This window comes from Dipteris shenzhenensis, chromosome 22 (assembly GCF_047967505.1).
Source record: "Dipteris shenzhenensis isolate YYH24624 ecotype China chromosome 22, Dip_SZ_1.0, whole genome shotgun sequence".
NCBI classification, from domain to species: domain Eukaryota; kingdom Viridiplantae; phylum Streptophyta; class Polypodiopsida; order Gleicheniales; family Dipteridaceae; genus Dipteris; species Dipteris shenzhenensis.
The window spans coordinates 4893859-4909956 of NC_141617.1; the positions used below are offsets into that span (position 1 = coordinate 4893859).

General features: G+C 42.8%; 1 protein-coding gene across 2 annotated transcripts in view; it reads left to right on the plus strand.

The window, feature by feature from the left end:
• ITPK4 (inositol 1,3,4-trisphosphate 5/6-kinase 4) overlaps positions 1-13222 on the plus strand; it is a 135236-nt gene extending 122014 nt beyond the window's left edge. Inside the window, exons 8-12 of one of the 2 annotated variants that reach the window (XM_087393511.1) lie at positions 6378-6440; positions 6568-6716; positions 6881-7040; positions 12037-12169; positions 13115-13222. In XM_087393511.1, the coding sequence (XP_087249637.1) occupies positions 6378-6440; positions 6568-6716; positions 6881-7040; positions 12037-12169; positions 13115-13167 (558 nt within the window). In that variant the 3' untranslated portion in view covers positions 13168-13222. The remainder of the gene's footprint in view (positions 1-6377; positions 6441-6567; positions 6717-6880; positions 7041-12036; positions 12170-13114) is intronic. The other variant, XM_087393512.1, reaches the window with a different exon arrangement.
• The last annotated feature ends 2876 nt before the right edge of the window (positions 13223-16098 follow it).

The following is a 16098-nucleotide window of genomic DNA, read 5'->3' on the forward strand; positions in this document are numbered from 1 at the left end:
TTTTCCGATTTCCCATTTGATGACCCCTCTATGACTGGTCTCTGACGATCACCACCTGCACATGTATACTGTATCTCCCTCCTCTGCCTCACTTTTTTGTGCCCCCCCCTTCTTCTTCTCTGTATCATCTGGAGGTAGACACATATATTTTTTGTATCAGGACTAGACACATAGTCCTTCATAACCTCTTGTTTTGTAGAAACGGTTGGTTGGCCCGTTTTGAGACCACCACCGTTATGCTCATTGTATCAGTTATCTTTAGTCTCATAGACCTTCACGGTCTCCCGAAGACTTTAATAAACTTTCTTTCTTTCTTTCTTTCTCGATGCTTGGCTGGTTTCATTCATGAGATGCTCGGGCCTGACTCAAATGTATAGAAGGATGTGACATGCCACTGTGCCTCGTCACGCTCTGTCCTGTAGTGGTCTGACCATCCCCTGCTGCTCTCTGATCTGTTGTAGAAGCATCTCCCTGTGTCGCCGCATCTCCATCAGATAAAGCCCGATACAGACCTGGTCATGGAAATGCATCAGTTGTGACAAAGGACCAAAACCACTCTCCTCTAGGTAGAGACAGTGGTAGCGTTATTAACATTATTAGAGAAAGAGAGGTTTATTAACGTTTGCGAAAGGCCATGAAAAGCCTATGAGACCAAGGAGCCAAAACTCATCATGAGAAGTACACCCCCATGGGGGAAACTAGAGGTGTTTAGGACACCTGCAAGGGCAAAAAAAAACTACTACTGATGAAATAATACACAAAAACCCAAAGTGAATAACATGGATTCAAACATGGCTAGGGGGCGGGGCATGGGACCCACCGCTATCGGTGTGCTCCTTGTGCCACGTGGCATGGCTGCGTAGCCCTACAAGCCTCTCCCCCCTCCCCTTCAGCCCCTCCCTCTCCCTTCTCAGCCTTTTTCCTGTCATCCCTTCCCTGTCAGTCCTCCCTTTGAGCCCTCAGCCCCTTCCTTTTGAAAATTTCCCTCCCTTTAGATTTCCTCAGGACCTCCTATTCTCACCTACTTCCTTTTCACCTCTACCTACACCATCGTTCTCCGAAAAACTGACAGATTTTACAACGGTCTCAATTGGCCTTCACCACTGATTGACGAATGGCAACCCATCCAATCAATCCTCGCCCACTTCCACCGATGCTAGAACGTGTATCTTTTCTTTTTCATTTTTTTGCAAAGAAAGGAGCCTTCTATTAATGTTGGAAAGACTTCATACAAAACAACAGCCCCAAAGGTGTTGAGTATGGAAAGACTAGAAAAAGGCTAAAAGAAGAAAAAACCGGCCTGAGCGTGTCGATGATGATGTCAATGAAGCACTAGGCATGGATGCCCCAAAAAATGTGTTGGTGAAGTCCATGGGATAGCTACATGTCATGGCATGACTCTCAAAATAGAAGATGGAGAGTCACCAAAAAGTCGATGTAGAGGCTGGAGGTGCCACAAGGACTAGAAAATCAATTAGATCATGTCATGTCATGGCCTATTGAGGTGTGATCTGAGCTCTATGTGGGCCCGACTAGGATCCCATCTAGAGTCCTGATGTCTCTAAAACATACCAAGACTTGTGGCTAGTGCACCAAACCCTTTTTGTAGGGCATACGCTAGGGTGACATGATGTTGCCTAATGTCGAGAGGTTGCTATGACGGTAGCTTGAATGGATCGGGTGCTTTCAGAGGTCTATCTAACCTCCTACTAACTTGGCATGTCTCAAATTCGAAGTCATGGTCGTGGTATATCCCGGTCACTTCTTTGCCCAGTTGTAGTCATGAAGAAGTTTGTGACCTCCTACTGTTTGGGGCCGTGTGGCATAGTATGTCTCATGAGCCTGGACCTGAGTCGAGTACAAAGAGTGCAACACTTGAGTAGTCAATGACTCAACTTATATAAACCCCTCGGTGAAAAGGAAATGGTACCTCCCTTGGATCTTATAGTATCATGGGCATTTCATCAAGGCATGCTCCTCAGTCTCCACCTTCGTGTGTCACATAGTGTGCAGAGCCTCAGATCTCTACGATGTCGTGTGGCCGCTATCTCATGCTCTATCTCAATCTATGTATAGAGCCTATGGTGATCTGTACTTCATGAGGGAGGTGGATCTGTAAGTATCCCGGTGCTTGGAAGAAGTCGTCATCATCCAAATGAAGGAAATTCTCTCGCATGTGGGTGTTGGGGGGATGGATGTAAACCTACCATAGGCCATTGCGAATGATCCGATGGATCTCTTGCTATGTCAAGCGGAAGAAGGGGATATCGAGCAAGTATTGCTATGGTGGTAGGTGGTCAAGAGAGACATGCCTTGCAATCGGATCCATCTAGATATTCATGCATGCCAGCACCTCTCATGTCCCTCAGTGCGAGCTGCAAAGATGGCAAAAGGGCTCTCCATGGCAATCTCTATTGAACTTAGGGCCTATGAATGTGCACCCAAAGTCAACATATGATCTAACTATCTCAATCATCTCCCTTGCAAGTGTGGAGGCCTCTTGTTGAAGCTTAGGCTCATTAGTGTTGAAGATCATAATCTTTGTTTTGCCTAGGTTGACCTTCATATCTTGGTTTTGCAAAAGGCATACAAGGCTGTCAGCTACTTCTACTATCCCTTTGCTATGTCTGATATCAGCACTACCTTGTCTGCATAAAGCGAGATGGGTATGATGCACTGTGCCAGAGAGTTGACTCCTAACCTCCCAGTGTGTCTATAAAAGAGGTAGCTCACCAAAGAGGGTGGAGGCATCCTTGCTTCACCCTGATAATGCTGCTCACCTCCTCCCTCTGTGATGCGCACTCTACCAGTAACCTCTGATATATGGCCATGATTGCCCATATAATGTCGTGATCCACATCTGGCCTCTGTTGGGTAGCTTGTACAAAATCCTAGATACAGCTATTAGCCTTCGTCTGCAGCCCTTTCTACTAGATCTTATCCATGATACGCAGACGGGGTTTGTGCATGGCAGGAGCATCTTTGATAACATCTTCTCATTTTGGGAGGTTTCGGAGTGGACCATGCATAATGGCGACAGGCTGGCCATTCTACTCTTGGATTTTGAGAAAGCTTATGACAGGGTAGACTGGGGCTTTTTGGAGGGCACACTTACTTGCTTTGGCTTCTCAGATGCATGGATTAGAGGGGCGTCAGCCCTCTACAGATCAGCCCCTTATTGGTGGAGTCACGGGAGACAGGTTTGAGATTACCAGATCAGTCCGTCAAGGTTGCCCCCTAGCCCCCTTTTTATTCCTTTTTGTGGTTGAGGCTATGAGCTATTACATTAGAGCTCAAGCTGGAATCGTAGGGCTCAGGCTTCCTCCGAGGCAGGAGGATGAGCTTAGACATTGAGTTGGCAGATGACACGGCTGTTTTTTTGGATGCCACTCCACAGAAATGAATTCATTCAGGACAACATTGGATTTGTTTTGCATTGCGGCAGGTGCACACATTAATTGGAACAAATCCAATGGCTTTTGGATCAATGATGAGGACACTCCAGTCTGGGGGATTGACTTAGGGTTTACTTGGATTGAGAGGGGAGTCTCCGTCCGATATCTGGGATGCCAGGTTGGGTTGGTGGGCATCTCTCCGACACACCAGTTCGCTCCTGTGTTGGAGAGTATCAGGAGGAAACTCATCTTTTTGAGTTCAGTCAGACTTGACCTTGCATCCAGAGTTGTGGTTGTGAACCAGGTATTGTTGGCCATTTCTTGGTTTGTTTGCTCATGTTGGTGCAAATCTAGAGATGGTATCGCTCAGCTCATGAGACCTATCAGGAACTTCCTAAGGAGCGGTTTAGATGGCACCTTAGATGTTGTATCCGGGGTGGCTTAGGAGACCCTCGTTCTCCCCACAGGAGAAGAGGATCTCGATATTATTGACCCTAGCTTGCAGAGTATGGCCTTACTCTGCAAGTTTGTAGTACGTGGATTGATGCCTAAACAGGAGCCCTAGAAGGATTTTTTCTCACGCAGCATTCAGTCTTGCACCCCTTCTCATGGGGGAGATTGGTTGGACAGCAGTAGATGGATCTTTACTTCAGCCCATCTCAAATCCCCACCTTCCCCTCTCATGGCTGCTATTCTGAAAGCTTGGGGCTGCTTCAGAAACACACTTCGCAGAGTTCCACCCACTTCTCGTGAAGAGATTCAAAGGCAGCCAGTCATGTGGAATGACTCGATTTTGGATCATCATGGCAGGCCACTAGGAGTGTCACATTATATGCAATCGTCTAGATAGGAGAGGGGACGTGCCTCTACTGTAGGCGCTTGGCAGGCCTTTATGAGACTTCTAGAGGATCAGATATTTTTAGCAGTTGGCCACCTCAGAGGAGTGCACTTAGGATACAGCAGATACAGGCAGTCATTCCGCCAGAGTGGATTGACACAGATGACATGCCGCTTACAGAGTCCACTTGGTGGGGAGCGTTCTCAGGGACGGGCATTCCGTACAAGTCATTGCATTGCAGGATGCACATGAGGATACCCTTGTCTTTGATGTTCAGTCGGGAGGCAGACTTATCATATCTTTTGATGATATTCTTTTGGAGGTTGCATTTCAGCCTGCCAGGATTGCAGGATTCATGGAGTGGGGCAGGGATTCACAGTGGTATCTTGACCCTGATCCTATTCTCCTTGCGCTGGGGTCTTGGAGCTCTAGCTGTATGGTGGTTCCCCTATTAGGTTCTTGCAGTGGCACCCAGGGGAGTGGGAATGGATTGATGAGGGGCACCGAGAGAAGAGCTTTCCCTTCTTTCAATATATAATTAGAAATGCTTGGAGATTTCAGCTCAGCAGTAGATATTGGAGGCCCTTCAGAGTGCCACACTGGGATAGTTTTCAGATTTTCGCAGTTGTGCGGAAGAACTTTTGGCGTAGGCTCTGGAAATCCTTCAGGAATAGAAAGGTCACTCTTTTCTTTTGGCTTTCTATTCATGGAGGGATTGCAGTGAACCTGTGGAGATCCAGGTTCGAGGCTGACCCTACTTGTCCTCGTTGTCACATGGCAGTTGAGTCAGTACATCATTGCCTTTGGGAGTGCAAACAGGCGAGGACAATCTGAAAAGGTGTTGCTAGGATTCTCAGCATCTTTCATACAGCACCTTTCTATATGACCTGGGGTTCAGTGGCTTGGTTATCTCTTACTGGCCCACAGGTGTTCTTCGAGGGACATGATCCAGATCCAGCTTTCATTGTATGGTGACATTCAGTGGAGTCCTGTTCCCTCCAAGATGTTTCCCACTCTCCTTTCAGAGCTGTCCATGCCTCAGTAGACACTTCTTGGGAGATTTTGGCTAGCATTGCAGCTTGGCATATTTGGAGAGCCAGGTGTACAGAGGCGATGGAGGGTATCCAAGTTCACCCTTCCCAGACTATGGCCAGTATTTGGACTGACACAATACACACTCTGATGGTCATTTGGGCGAGCATGCAGGGATCCTCCAGAGCAACCACTGCCAGGAGAGTTACTTTTTTCAGAGTTTGGAGGGGATCTCCTTTCTTCTCTGAGCTTCCTTTAGGGTTGAGATGGCATTTTCAGCCTCCGCCTTGGTTCTTTATTAGCTCACTTTGAGCTGTTTTTTCCTTATGCATTGCATGATGTACTCCGGCATTTGAGCTTGCTCTCACGGTTTTCATTCATACTTAATGAAGTACTTTTCTTGAAAAATATATATATATATGACCATTGCATCTGCGTGCTCCCTTCAAATGGAATGAAGAATGCATTTCGGAAAGTAGCCTCACTGATGGGATCTTGCAGATGCTGCTTGTATTCAACACCATCTACTAAACGTTAACCCCTAGATTTGGCAAAGCTTTGCATAGTGGCAGCCTTCCCAAGGTGGGCAAGGTGGGAAAAAAAGAAAGAAGAGGAGATAGAGCACCGTGGGGTTAATTAAGGTTGGCCTTTGTAGAGCATGGACACCTTTGAATATAATTATAATCACAAATCAAGAGCAGTGTATGTAACCAAAGAGCCTTCCAACCCACTTTTCCGCGGAGGAAGGGGGGGAAGAGGGGGGGAGCGCTGGACAGATTCACCTTTGAACATAATCGTGAATGCTAATGCCTGTAGAATATGAGGAAGTGCCACCATAAGAACACGAAGTTTTAGACTACCAGAATTTGTTCCAAGGAATTGGTTGGCATCGATTATTGGCTCTATGTTGAGTGCTCCCTTGATTGAATTGTTCTACCATGGCGCTTCACCTAGGAGTTTGCCTCTTGATTGCAAATGAAAAAAATATACTCTAATGCTGTATTGTGGTAGTAATTTTCTCTACTTGGTGGAAACTGAAATTTATTGAGCTCAAATAAGTGATCTTTGATTGATACTGTTTGCTTGTCTTTTTCTGTCCACACATTATGCAGGCAGTGGTTTTCAACCATGATGGCTATATGAACCTTGCCGTACCCATGCCATCTACTATCCAAGTCTGTTATCTCTATGCAGAATTTCTCCCTTACCTCTTTAATCTTGATGGCTTTTTCAATCTCTTGTGTCTACTCCAAGCTGCCATGTCCAGAAGTCTCTTATAAGTGAAGTAACAACTTGTGTCAGGAGTATATTGATCATGGGTCCAGGCTGTACAAGTTTTATGTTATTGGAAGTAAGGTCTTCTATTCAGTTCGGAAATCCACTCCTGATGCAGCAATGTTGGCTGGAGCTTCTGGTGGCTCTCACGGAACTGCAGCCATTGTCTTCGATAGGTTATCCTACTTTCCAATTTTTTTGTTGCATAAGGGCATGATATTTTCTGTTGACAAAAATAAGAAAAAATTTTCAAGCTGCTTTTTCCAGCCTGCAGAGAATGCTTTCCTTTCTTTTACTCATGGGGACACTAACCTGGCTGTGTTGAATGGTTTTTTTATAGCTTGAAGTCTCTCCCAGTCCATTTTGTTGAGGATAGTCCAAGAAAGACGAGTTCATATGTTTCTGATGACCGGGATGAACTGGATTTCGAGCTAGTTCATTCAGCTGCTATGTGGCTAAGGGAGAGGCTACACCTCACGATTTTTGGGTTTGATGTTGTGGTAAGTCATTTAAGATGTATTTCTGTTGCATTGTAGATGTCTATTCCGTTGATGAGGCACTAAGCAGATTGAATGTGAAGCTCAATAAATTTTTGGAAATGAATTCACACACAGAAGCTGCAAATATCTGTGTTTTCCTTCAAGCCACAGATCTTTTGGGATGTTATCTAGGCTAGGCAGCACATATGATTCAGCTAGTAAATATGAACTTTTTCTCCATACAAGTGACCAATTATGACATGAAGTTAGCATCAGAACAATAGCAAAATCACATTTAAAGAAGATTTTAAATTGCTTTTAAAAGATCTGGGGTCATCAAATGAAGGGAAGCTTTCAAGTATGGGATTTGCTGTTTTTGGTCAGTTGTGGTGGGTAATGACTGCTGCACTACAAGGAAGAGTGCTTAGGCCACACTGGCATTCCAAGACCAAGCAGGGGCATCCAAAGAGGGAGCAGACTAGGAAAGGCCAACAGCACTTACTGTGACACAAGAAATGACAATTTCTTGTTCAACATGACTAGGGAAGCATCCTCTACAACAATAATTCAAAAAAAACTTTTTAGAAAGTCTTCGAAAAAATGCCCGTCTAAGATGCTAGTTTTTGACACCCTCTATGATGTTTATAAGCTCTAACCTAATCTAGATAGAAAGAATTCAAGGTAAGGAGTTCACGGATGTTGCTAAGGGGAACACTGGAAACTGATGGCTAGGTGGATAAAGAAGCAAGATCCCCCTTCTTTGTTTGGTGTTACACTGGTATCAGAGTTATAGGTGGTGAGGATGCTTGGCGACAATATAACTTTTGAGAAGCACACATTTTGGTTGCTTCAGATGCAACCTATAGCATGTGCTATAAATTTTACAAGGTCATTTCTCTAGGCGAACGCAAGGGACATGCCCCTTAAAAAATTTGGCATGCTTAATTTCACTCTCCTCCTTGTATATTTCTCCATCTTGTCTTTTGTGTATAATTTTGTTGCTATCACCCTTATGCTGGTCTCTAGTTCATTCGCAAGCTGATTTGGCTCCTGTGCTTGTAGAAGCATGTGACTCAATAACTTGATAAAAAGTCTACTAGCAACCCGCTACATAGGAGGAGCCAAGACAATGTAAACCAGTGCCTTTATTGCTTGTTTCTACTAGCACCATAATCAAGTCACACAGCCAAAGAGTTTGCTTACCTTCACAAGCTTCTAATTGGTGTATGAATGAACATTCCAAATTGGCAACCGTTAAAATAAGGACAACAACTCTGTGATCAAGCGACCTGCACTTGTATAGAAGCAAAGTATAGAGTAAACAAGACAAAGTCAAAATAAGCAGCTGAACAAAGAAGAGAACATCTTGGATGTGGATTCCTCATGTGCGTCATCAATCTACATACACAGAGTTTCCTTTTGCTTGAAAAGCCATGTCACCAACGGTTCCAATAACCTTTGGAAGAGCAGGAATGAAAGCAAAGATCGCATAGTAAATAGCAAGATGACTTCGAATTCAAATTCCAACCCCTTGAGCAAATACCAGGGAAGTGGTCATTATATTTTTCTCTAAATAAATCTTATACACCTCGCTACTTCGTTGAACTGCTCCTCCCCTCTGCAGTCCCCCTGAGCCCCTGATCTTTCTTCCTTAGCTTGCACAGCTTTCCTTCTCCTCTTCCTTTTCCTCAGTCTACTCAGCCCGTGATCGGTCTGTGTGCCTGTTTTCCCTCCCCACTTTGCTTGCTTCTGCAGCTGTTGTTTTTGTGTCACTTCCCCCCGTGGTCATCGAGCTTCTGGGCACTGTTTGGGATCATGGAAGGAACTGTACAGTGCTGCGCCTGCTTGTGGATCTCACCAGGCCCCCTTTGAGCTTCTGTGCTTGTTCTTGTCCCTTGGACAGGATGATGTGCTGCTCAAAAGCAGACAGGTCGCCTGGTAGGAACTCTCACCCAGTCACAGGCTGTCCTGGGCTGTCATCATCAGCTCCTCTACTCTCCCCCTCACCCTTGGGTTTCTCGCCAGCTCTTGGGTCCTTCTTTCCTTTGGCATTTTCCTTCCTTTCCCTTCCACCTCCCCTTTACCCATTCCTTTCACTTCTCTTACTCTCCCTTTCTCTCATTCTCTTTCCCTCCCTTTCATTCCCCCCATTCCTGTTCTGTTTTCTTATTTCTGTCCCTTTCCTCTGTCCTTCCCTCATTCCCATTCCGTTCCCTTCCTGACCCTTTCCCTCATTCCTGCTCTTTCCTTTCCCTTCCCTCATTCCTGCTTTCCTCTCATTTGGCAAAACTCAGCTCCTACAGAGATCACTGCTTGCAGATCTCAGGTGAGGGGTTTAGCGAACAACTGGGCTACATCCAAAGTCATAGGCTATGGATTGAGACAGGACCAGCAGAGGGTATCCCTTGTAAGAGACAGATCTTCACTTTATGTGATATGCAAGAGACCGAGACAGAGGAGCACGTTGCATTCAGATGCCCTGTGTACTACGAGATCCGTGGATGGCATCACTGTCTTTTCAAGAGCGATTTTGGCCCACTCAAAGAGCTCTTGCCATGTCCTCCTTGAGGTAACAATCCTTACAACTAGAGCAAGATTCAAACTGTTGAGTTTTGAAGAGCTCGGTCCCTTGATCTAGGAGGAAGTAAGGTACAGACTGTAAGAGGATGTTGGCCACGAGAAGGCATTTAATGCCACCACCAATGAGGAAGGTAAAGCGAAGAGCAAGCAGGAGTAAAGCAAGTCCAATAGCAAGAAGAAAGGAGCTGAGAATTCCATAGACATGCCTTGACATCTAGCGAGAGATTGCCGAACGAAAAAGAATGATCAAAAGAAAAAGGAGCAGGACTAGTTCAAAAAACATGACCTTGTAAATCAGAAAACAAACGTAGTCATTGGCAAGCTATTCTTAGTGGTTACCTGGAGTGTCTCTAAGATTAGAAATGTAGATCAAGAATTGATAGTGCTCATGTCCAATCATCAATATTGAGCAATGGTCGAAAGATTCTCATTTCATTATGAAGGTCAAAGACAACATATGTTGCTCAAAGCATGTTGAGGACGAGGCTATGTTCATCATAGGGGATGAGGATGGAAACGGTCATTCAGAGATAGAGTTTGGGTTTGTGATTGGCATTGACTAGAGCGTTGGCTCTGAGACTCACAAAGATGCTAATTGGGTACCTCTAGAAGGTAGTGGCGTGAGGACCAAGGGTAGGTACTGTCTTTGTGTTTATATGTTGAATACAATAAGCATGCTTGGAACTTAGTGTTTGTTACGATGGAGGATGAAAAACTTCCAAGCGGACACAAGAGGAGTTTTCTTGGCAAAGGCAAACTTTCTACTAGTTAGTGGACCTTGTTGGTGTGGAAAGCTCTATGGAGTTGATGTAATAGGTGAAGTTGACACTAAAGACTTGTCAAGGAGGACCAAAGGCATGATGCCAGCTAGACATGATTGGGTATTTTGTTGAAGACTTCGTGTCCAGACTAAGAGCCACCATGTTGGTACCTTTGAACTTGAGTGCAGCTAGTGTAGTTTCAAGGTTTTTGGAACATCAAATTTACATATTGTGCTCATTGCAGATTGGGTTAAAATAGACCCTCGTTACTTGGGGCTTGGTAAGGTTGGCTTGTTCCCAACTTTAGAGGGAGACAATTGGATGTACATGTGTGTACCTAGGTGTCTTAATGTACCTAAGAGTGATAGATGTTGAATGTGCAATTCAAGTATGCTAGTGTGGTTGCACCTGTGTACCGACTTGGTTCCATGTGTTCAAGGATGGTGCGAAGGTGGAAAGGAACACTGTATGTAGGCATTTGGACCAAATTTCATCTAACTTCTCAATTTGTTCCTAAGAGCTTCTGAAAGGAAGCAACTCCTTTCTTCTCTGATACTCCTTCAGGGTTAAGGTGGCACTTTCAGCCTCCACCCTAGATTTTTGTTAGCGCTTTCTAAGCTAGTTTATTCTTTCATGCATGTCATGATGTACTTCCGCACTTGAGCTTGCTCTTGTGGTTTTCATTCATACTTAATGAAGTAATCTTTTTGAAAAAAAAAAGGAAGCAAATGTAGTGGACGTGCCATTGGGTCGCTTTGGGGCAACGTGCATGACAGTGAGAGGGATAGATGCTGAATTGGATTGGGGATACTCAGGGTTATCAGTACAAGCCCAAAGTCTTAGATGGGGGGTTCATTATAGGAAGATGGGCTTCATCAACATGTATGTATCTTGGATATGATGCCTTAGGGCATGTAGACTTCATGAGCAAGATGCCCTGAGACATCCTCACCTGAGAATTCATGAGCAAGATGCCTTGAGGCATCCTCAGCTTTGAGAATGTGTAGTATGGGATATAATTCTTTCTATAGGGATGATGTAGACCCAAGCTTGGGTTGGACCTATTGAGCCAATGTCTTGAAGGTGGATTGGCTCCCTTCTTAGTGGTCCATTTGATGTTGTCATAAACAAATTTAGAGTAAATAGGTCCATCTCTCTTGGAGTTGCGATTAATCGTATTATAGGGCCAAGTAAGTCTTGGGGACCTCAATTGCTTCATTGATCTCCACTTTATAATCCTTTTTAAGAAGCTTTATATTAGGAACATCTAAGACAAAACCTACTGAAAGTAAAATGGTTAAATCAACAAAACATAACTCCTTTGGAATACACTTATTCAAATAATAACATCCGGAATAGAGGTTGGTAGGCCATGTATGTAGTAGTCTTTGTGAATAAGCAAAAAGCTATATTGAGACAATGTCCAATACATTGGCAGTAGTTACAATATACTATGAAAACTTGATTGTTTGATGGGGTAATTGTACCGTGACTTGAAATTTAGCTCCCAAAAAAACCCACAAGACCAAAATCTTGTTGAAAGACTAGTTCATACTAACACAAAGGGGGTAAATTTTTTGTACAATTCTGGCGAGCGTTATAAATGTAATTCTATATTCGATAAAAAGTGTATCTACTTAGTTGTTTCTGAAAGTGCTTTTCCTTGCATTGGACAGATCCAATCAGTCACTCATGATCATGTTGTAGTAGACGTTAACTTTTTCCCAACGTTTAAGGACGTTGATGGGAAGAAGGCTATTCTTGCTTTTTGGGAGGCCCTTCACAAGGCAAGCACTCTCCATAGAGAAGGTAGGGGTGTTTCTTCATGATAAATCACATGGAAAACATTCACATACGCATTCATAGCTATAAAAGACATTGTTTTTATTTCTTTGCATTTTGTTATAAGTCAATGACAATGATATTTTTTATTTGATTATGCTTGCTATAAAATGTACTTAATATTTTTACCAATTGGATCTGTGGTCTAATTTTTGTCCACTAGTAGTGGTAGCTCCACTTGAAAATCAATAATCTTACTATTGATTGATAATATAATAGCCTTACTTACCATATCTACATAGAAGTGATGAATAAACGCGGTAGAGGATTGTAATAAATGTATCTAGAATTTACTATTTAAAGTATGTAGGTCTATAATTGATTTATAGTATACTTATCTAGTGTGCTTAGCACACGCCTGCGCGAACACATACACACACACACTTTTTTTTTTGGGTGAAATCTTTGATACATACACACACACACACACACACACACACACACATGCACGCACACACAAGCACAGGTCTTGCATATGAAATACTCCACAATATACTTCACAACACACTTTATAGAACAACACAAAACAACCTCTCTCACATTGCATACCTATATTGTTTGCTGAGGTTTTCCTCTCCTTTCCTAGGAGAAGATGTTTTGAGGCTTCCTACTTAGAACGTATTCTAAGGCTCCATTTTTTGTAGCCAAACTTGAATGTGAAGACCTTTTGTTCCTTTGTAGTTTCCTTTACTAGAGCTTAGTGCCTGCTTGAAAAGGGAAGGGCATCATGCAAGTTACAGATATCTAATATTGATGTTCTACGTAATTTGTAAAGTCATTTCGTGAAGTTACATGCACCTTCAAATGTTGAGTCAATTCAAGATACATGCTGCCGACCATTCAGGATGCATGTTTGAGATAGTAGTTGATTTGAAGTTTAGAAAGCTAAGCCATTTGTGATTTCCATTGTAGACATCTATTGTCAAGGCAAGTCATCACATTGTTTGGTGGGTCGAGATGGATGATTATGTAAAATCTTATGGCCTTGAGGGAGTGTATGTTGTTGGCATTGTGAAGAATCGCATGGCCTTGTTTGATGCCATTGTTAGCAAAATCTCTCCTCTCCTAATAGACAAGACAACTACCCAAATGTTGTTGACCTCTAAGATAAGCTAGCTGCCTGTGAAGAATCTCATGGCCTCGTTCAATGCCATTGTTAATAAAATCTCTGCACTCTCCTTATACAACTACCCAAATGTTGTTGACTGCTAAGACAAGCTAGCTACTTGACAAGTTACTCAAGTCACAAATCTATTATTCAAAATTTTCTTCATATTAACCCTAACTGAATTAGAAAAAATGTATGAAAAATAAAACATGCATGTACAATGTAATACTATCACACCTCCTTGAATCTTGCAAATATGAAAATGACTCATCTCACAAAGCATGGCCTTGGAGTGAATAGTGATTATGATCATACATGGCTAAGGTAACTCGGAATACTGTTTGCCACTTTAGCTTAGTTGGTCTTCAAATTAAGCATGCATGCAAAATCGAATGGATACATGCTTGAAAATGATGGTAGAAATGCATGGTTGTGTACATAGCTCACATGTGGATTTGCTAGTTTCTCTCGACATATTAATCCTTAGCCATCATATCATGTCTCGCCATTAAAAGCACAAACGTATATATATTGAATATACTTGGGTGTGGAAGTGACAGGCAAAATGCATGGATGTATGCTTGGGTCATGTGTCGGCTGATTGCTTGTTCTTAGCGATTACATCCCATCTCCAAATCAAAAGCGCACATGCATAAGTGTGTTGACCAAGTGTTCAAAATTAAGTCATGTATGCATTAGTGAGAATATTGATGCATGAAAAGGGTAATAAAAAAATGCATGCTTATGTACATGTTTTGCAAGTGGACCAAATTCTAGCACTATCCCATGATATCTCATCTTTCCATTAAAAGGATGCATGGATAGTGATGTGGCTCTTGCTCGTTATATCTTATTTCCATCTCATTCATGGACAAGCAATTTGCTCTTGCTCTTCATCTCCCCATTGTCAAGGTGATTCAAGTCTTTAGGATCTTCTCACAAGGTTGCACATATTACACAATCTAGTCAATTCTGTTTGAAAATCTAGGCATTAATAAAATGTACTTTGTAGTGTATAACACTTAGATTTTCATACGTGATTGGCTCACTAAGCAAGTTTGTAACCTTCCTCAATGTAGCATGGACTAGTTAAGCACAAGTATTATGAGTTTTGTGTTCGGGTAATGCAAATGCTTCCTTCTTTTTTGAGCCTTAGATTTGCTAAGGATTGCAAATTTGAGCATGCATAACCTTTTAACACTTAGCATAAAATCGAAACTCAATCGTTATCACTCTTATAAGTACTTCAAGATATAATTTCTTTATCTCTAACATAATAGTGGGGTTACAAAATTCAAGCCATATACTAATGTGAGACATCATCATTGCATGAGATGACAAAAGAATCCTTTTGCAAAATGACGAGCTTCATTTTGAATTAACAAAAGGAAGAATAAGAGGCAGAAAGTTATGGACTAACATTACTTTCTTTGAAATGGTACTCATGAAGGTTAAAAATATGCATGAAGGCTCCTGAAAACAAGAAATTCAAGCATTTAAATTGGCCATGCCAAGACAGAGTATATCGTGTGTATATCTTAGTTAAGCAATGCTATTCAGAATCTTTGTTCTGTATTTTTGCTTATGGTTGGAGAGATTATCATCTAAGCGACAGGCATAAGCTCACCAAAGTTGGGAGCTAATACATACAAAGGCAACATCAATCAACGCCTTTATGGACATGCCACATAATCAAGTCCGACCGTCACTATAGGGCAGTCTTGCTCTCAGTAGTTCAAAACATTTCATCGTTTAAAGGCCCGGCATCAGCACAAGTTATGGATAATCGTTTGCAAAAAGTAGGATATATACGGCGCATCGCCCCTTGTGAAGTCGTTGAATCCCATATTATTTTGTACTACAAGTATTTCTAGCTCTGTGGCTCCCGGCGTTGAGTGGTTAGACCGCACGATTGCACAGTAGTCGTATTTCTTTAGACAAGCATGTGGTTGTCCTTCTAGTTAGTTATCTTTCCATTATTTTTTCGCATTCGACGTCGTGCGTTCTAAATTGCAACCTGACCTGTATGCGTTGAGTTTTGTTCCGACGGATTTGCTTCGTTTTTGACTTGCAGCGTCGTAATTTTTTGCAAATGTTGTATGGATATGCTGGTTAACGAAGTAGAAGTAAACATCAGTTAACACTTTGGCGACTTGTCTATGGGCGAAGCTCGGTATCTTTGTCATGAGCAAAGTTGCTCTCTCGATTCACTGGACTCTGTGTAATTTAAGGAGGCTAGTAGCATCGCTCTACCCGACGACACTCACTCTGAGGGTCCAATTGCCTCGTTCTCGCGTTTTGCACAACCTACGGTGGATGTCATTCTGATACCACTGTCGTATCCTCCCTCTTTGCGCTTTGACCCATGTGTTGCTCGTGCCCGTGCACAATTTTAACCAACCATGATGGTTAAGTCCCCCAAGTTCTCCGGGTTGGATATTGACAATGTTGATGCCCACGTTATGCTCATTGAAAATGCTTGGCAAGCTAATGTTTCGGCGGTGCAACGTACCGAAGCACTCAAGATGTCCATGTTCCTTCCGATACTCCGACGAAAAGCATCTCTCCGTGCAACCCTTCTCATTCGCTACCGTGAAGAAAAGATTGTCGTCCATGTCGTAGCCAAGATTGGTCATATGGACTAGAAGGATCTTGTGCTTGACAATTATGCGCTAAGTTTTGAACTGGCGACTCGTCATCGTGAATCGCCCTATCAACAAAATGTTGAAATCCTATTTTGTTCATGGTCTTAACCAAAAACTAAAACAAGTTAGGCTTTTACTGATAT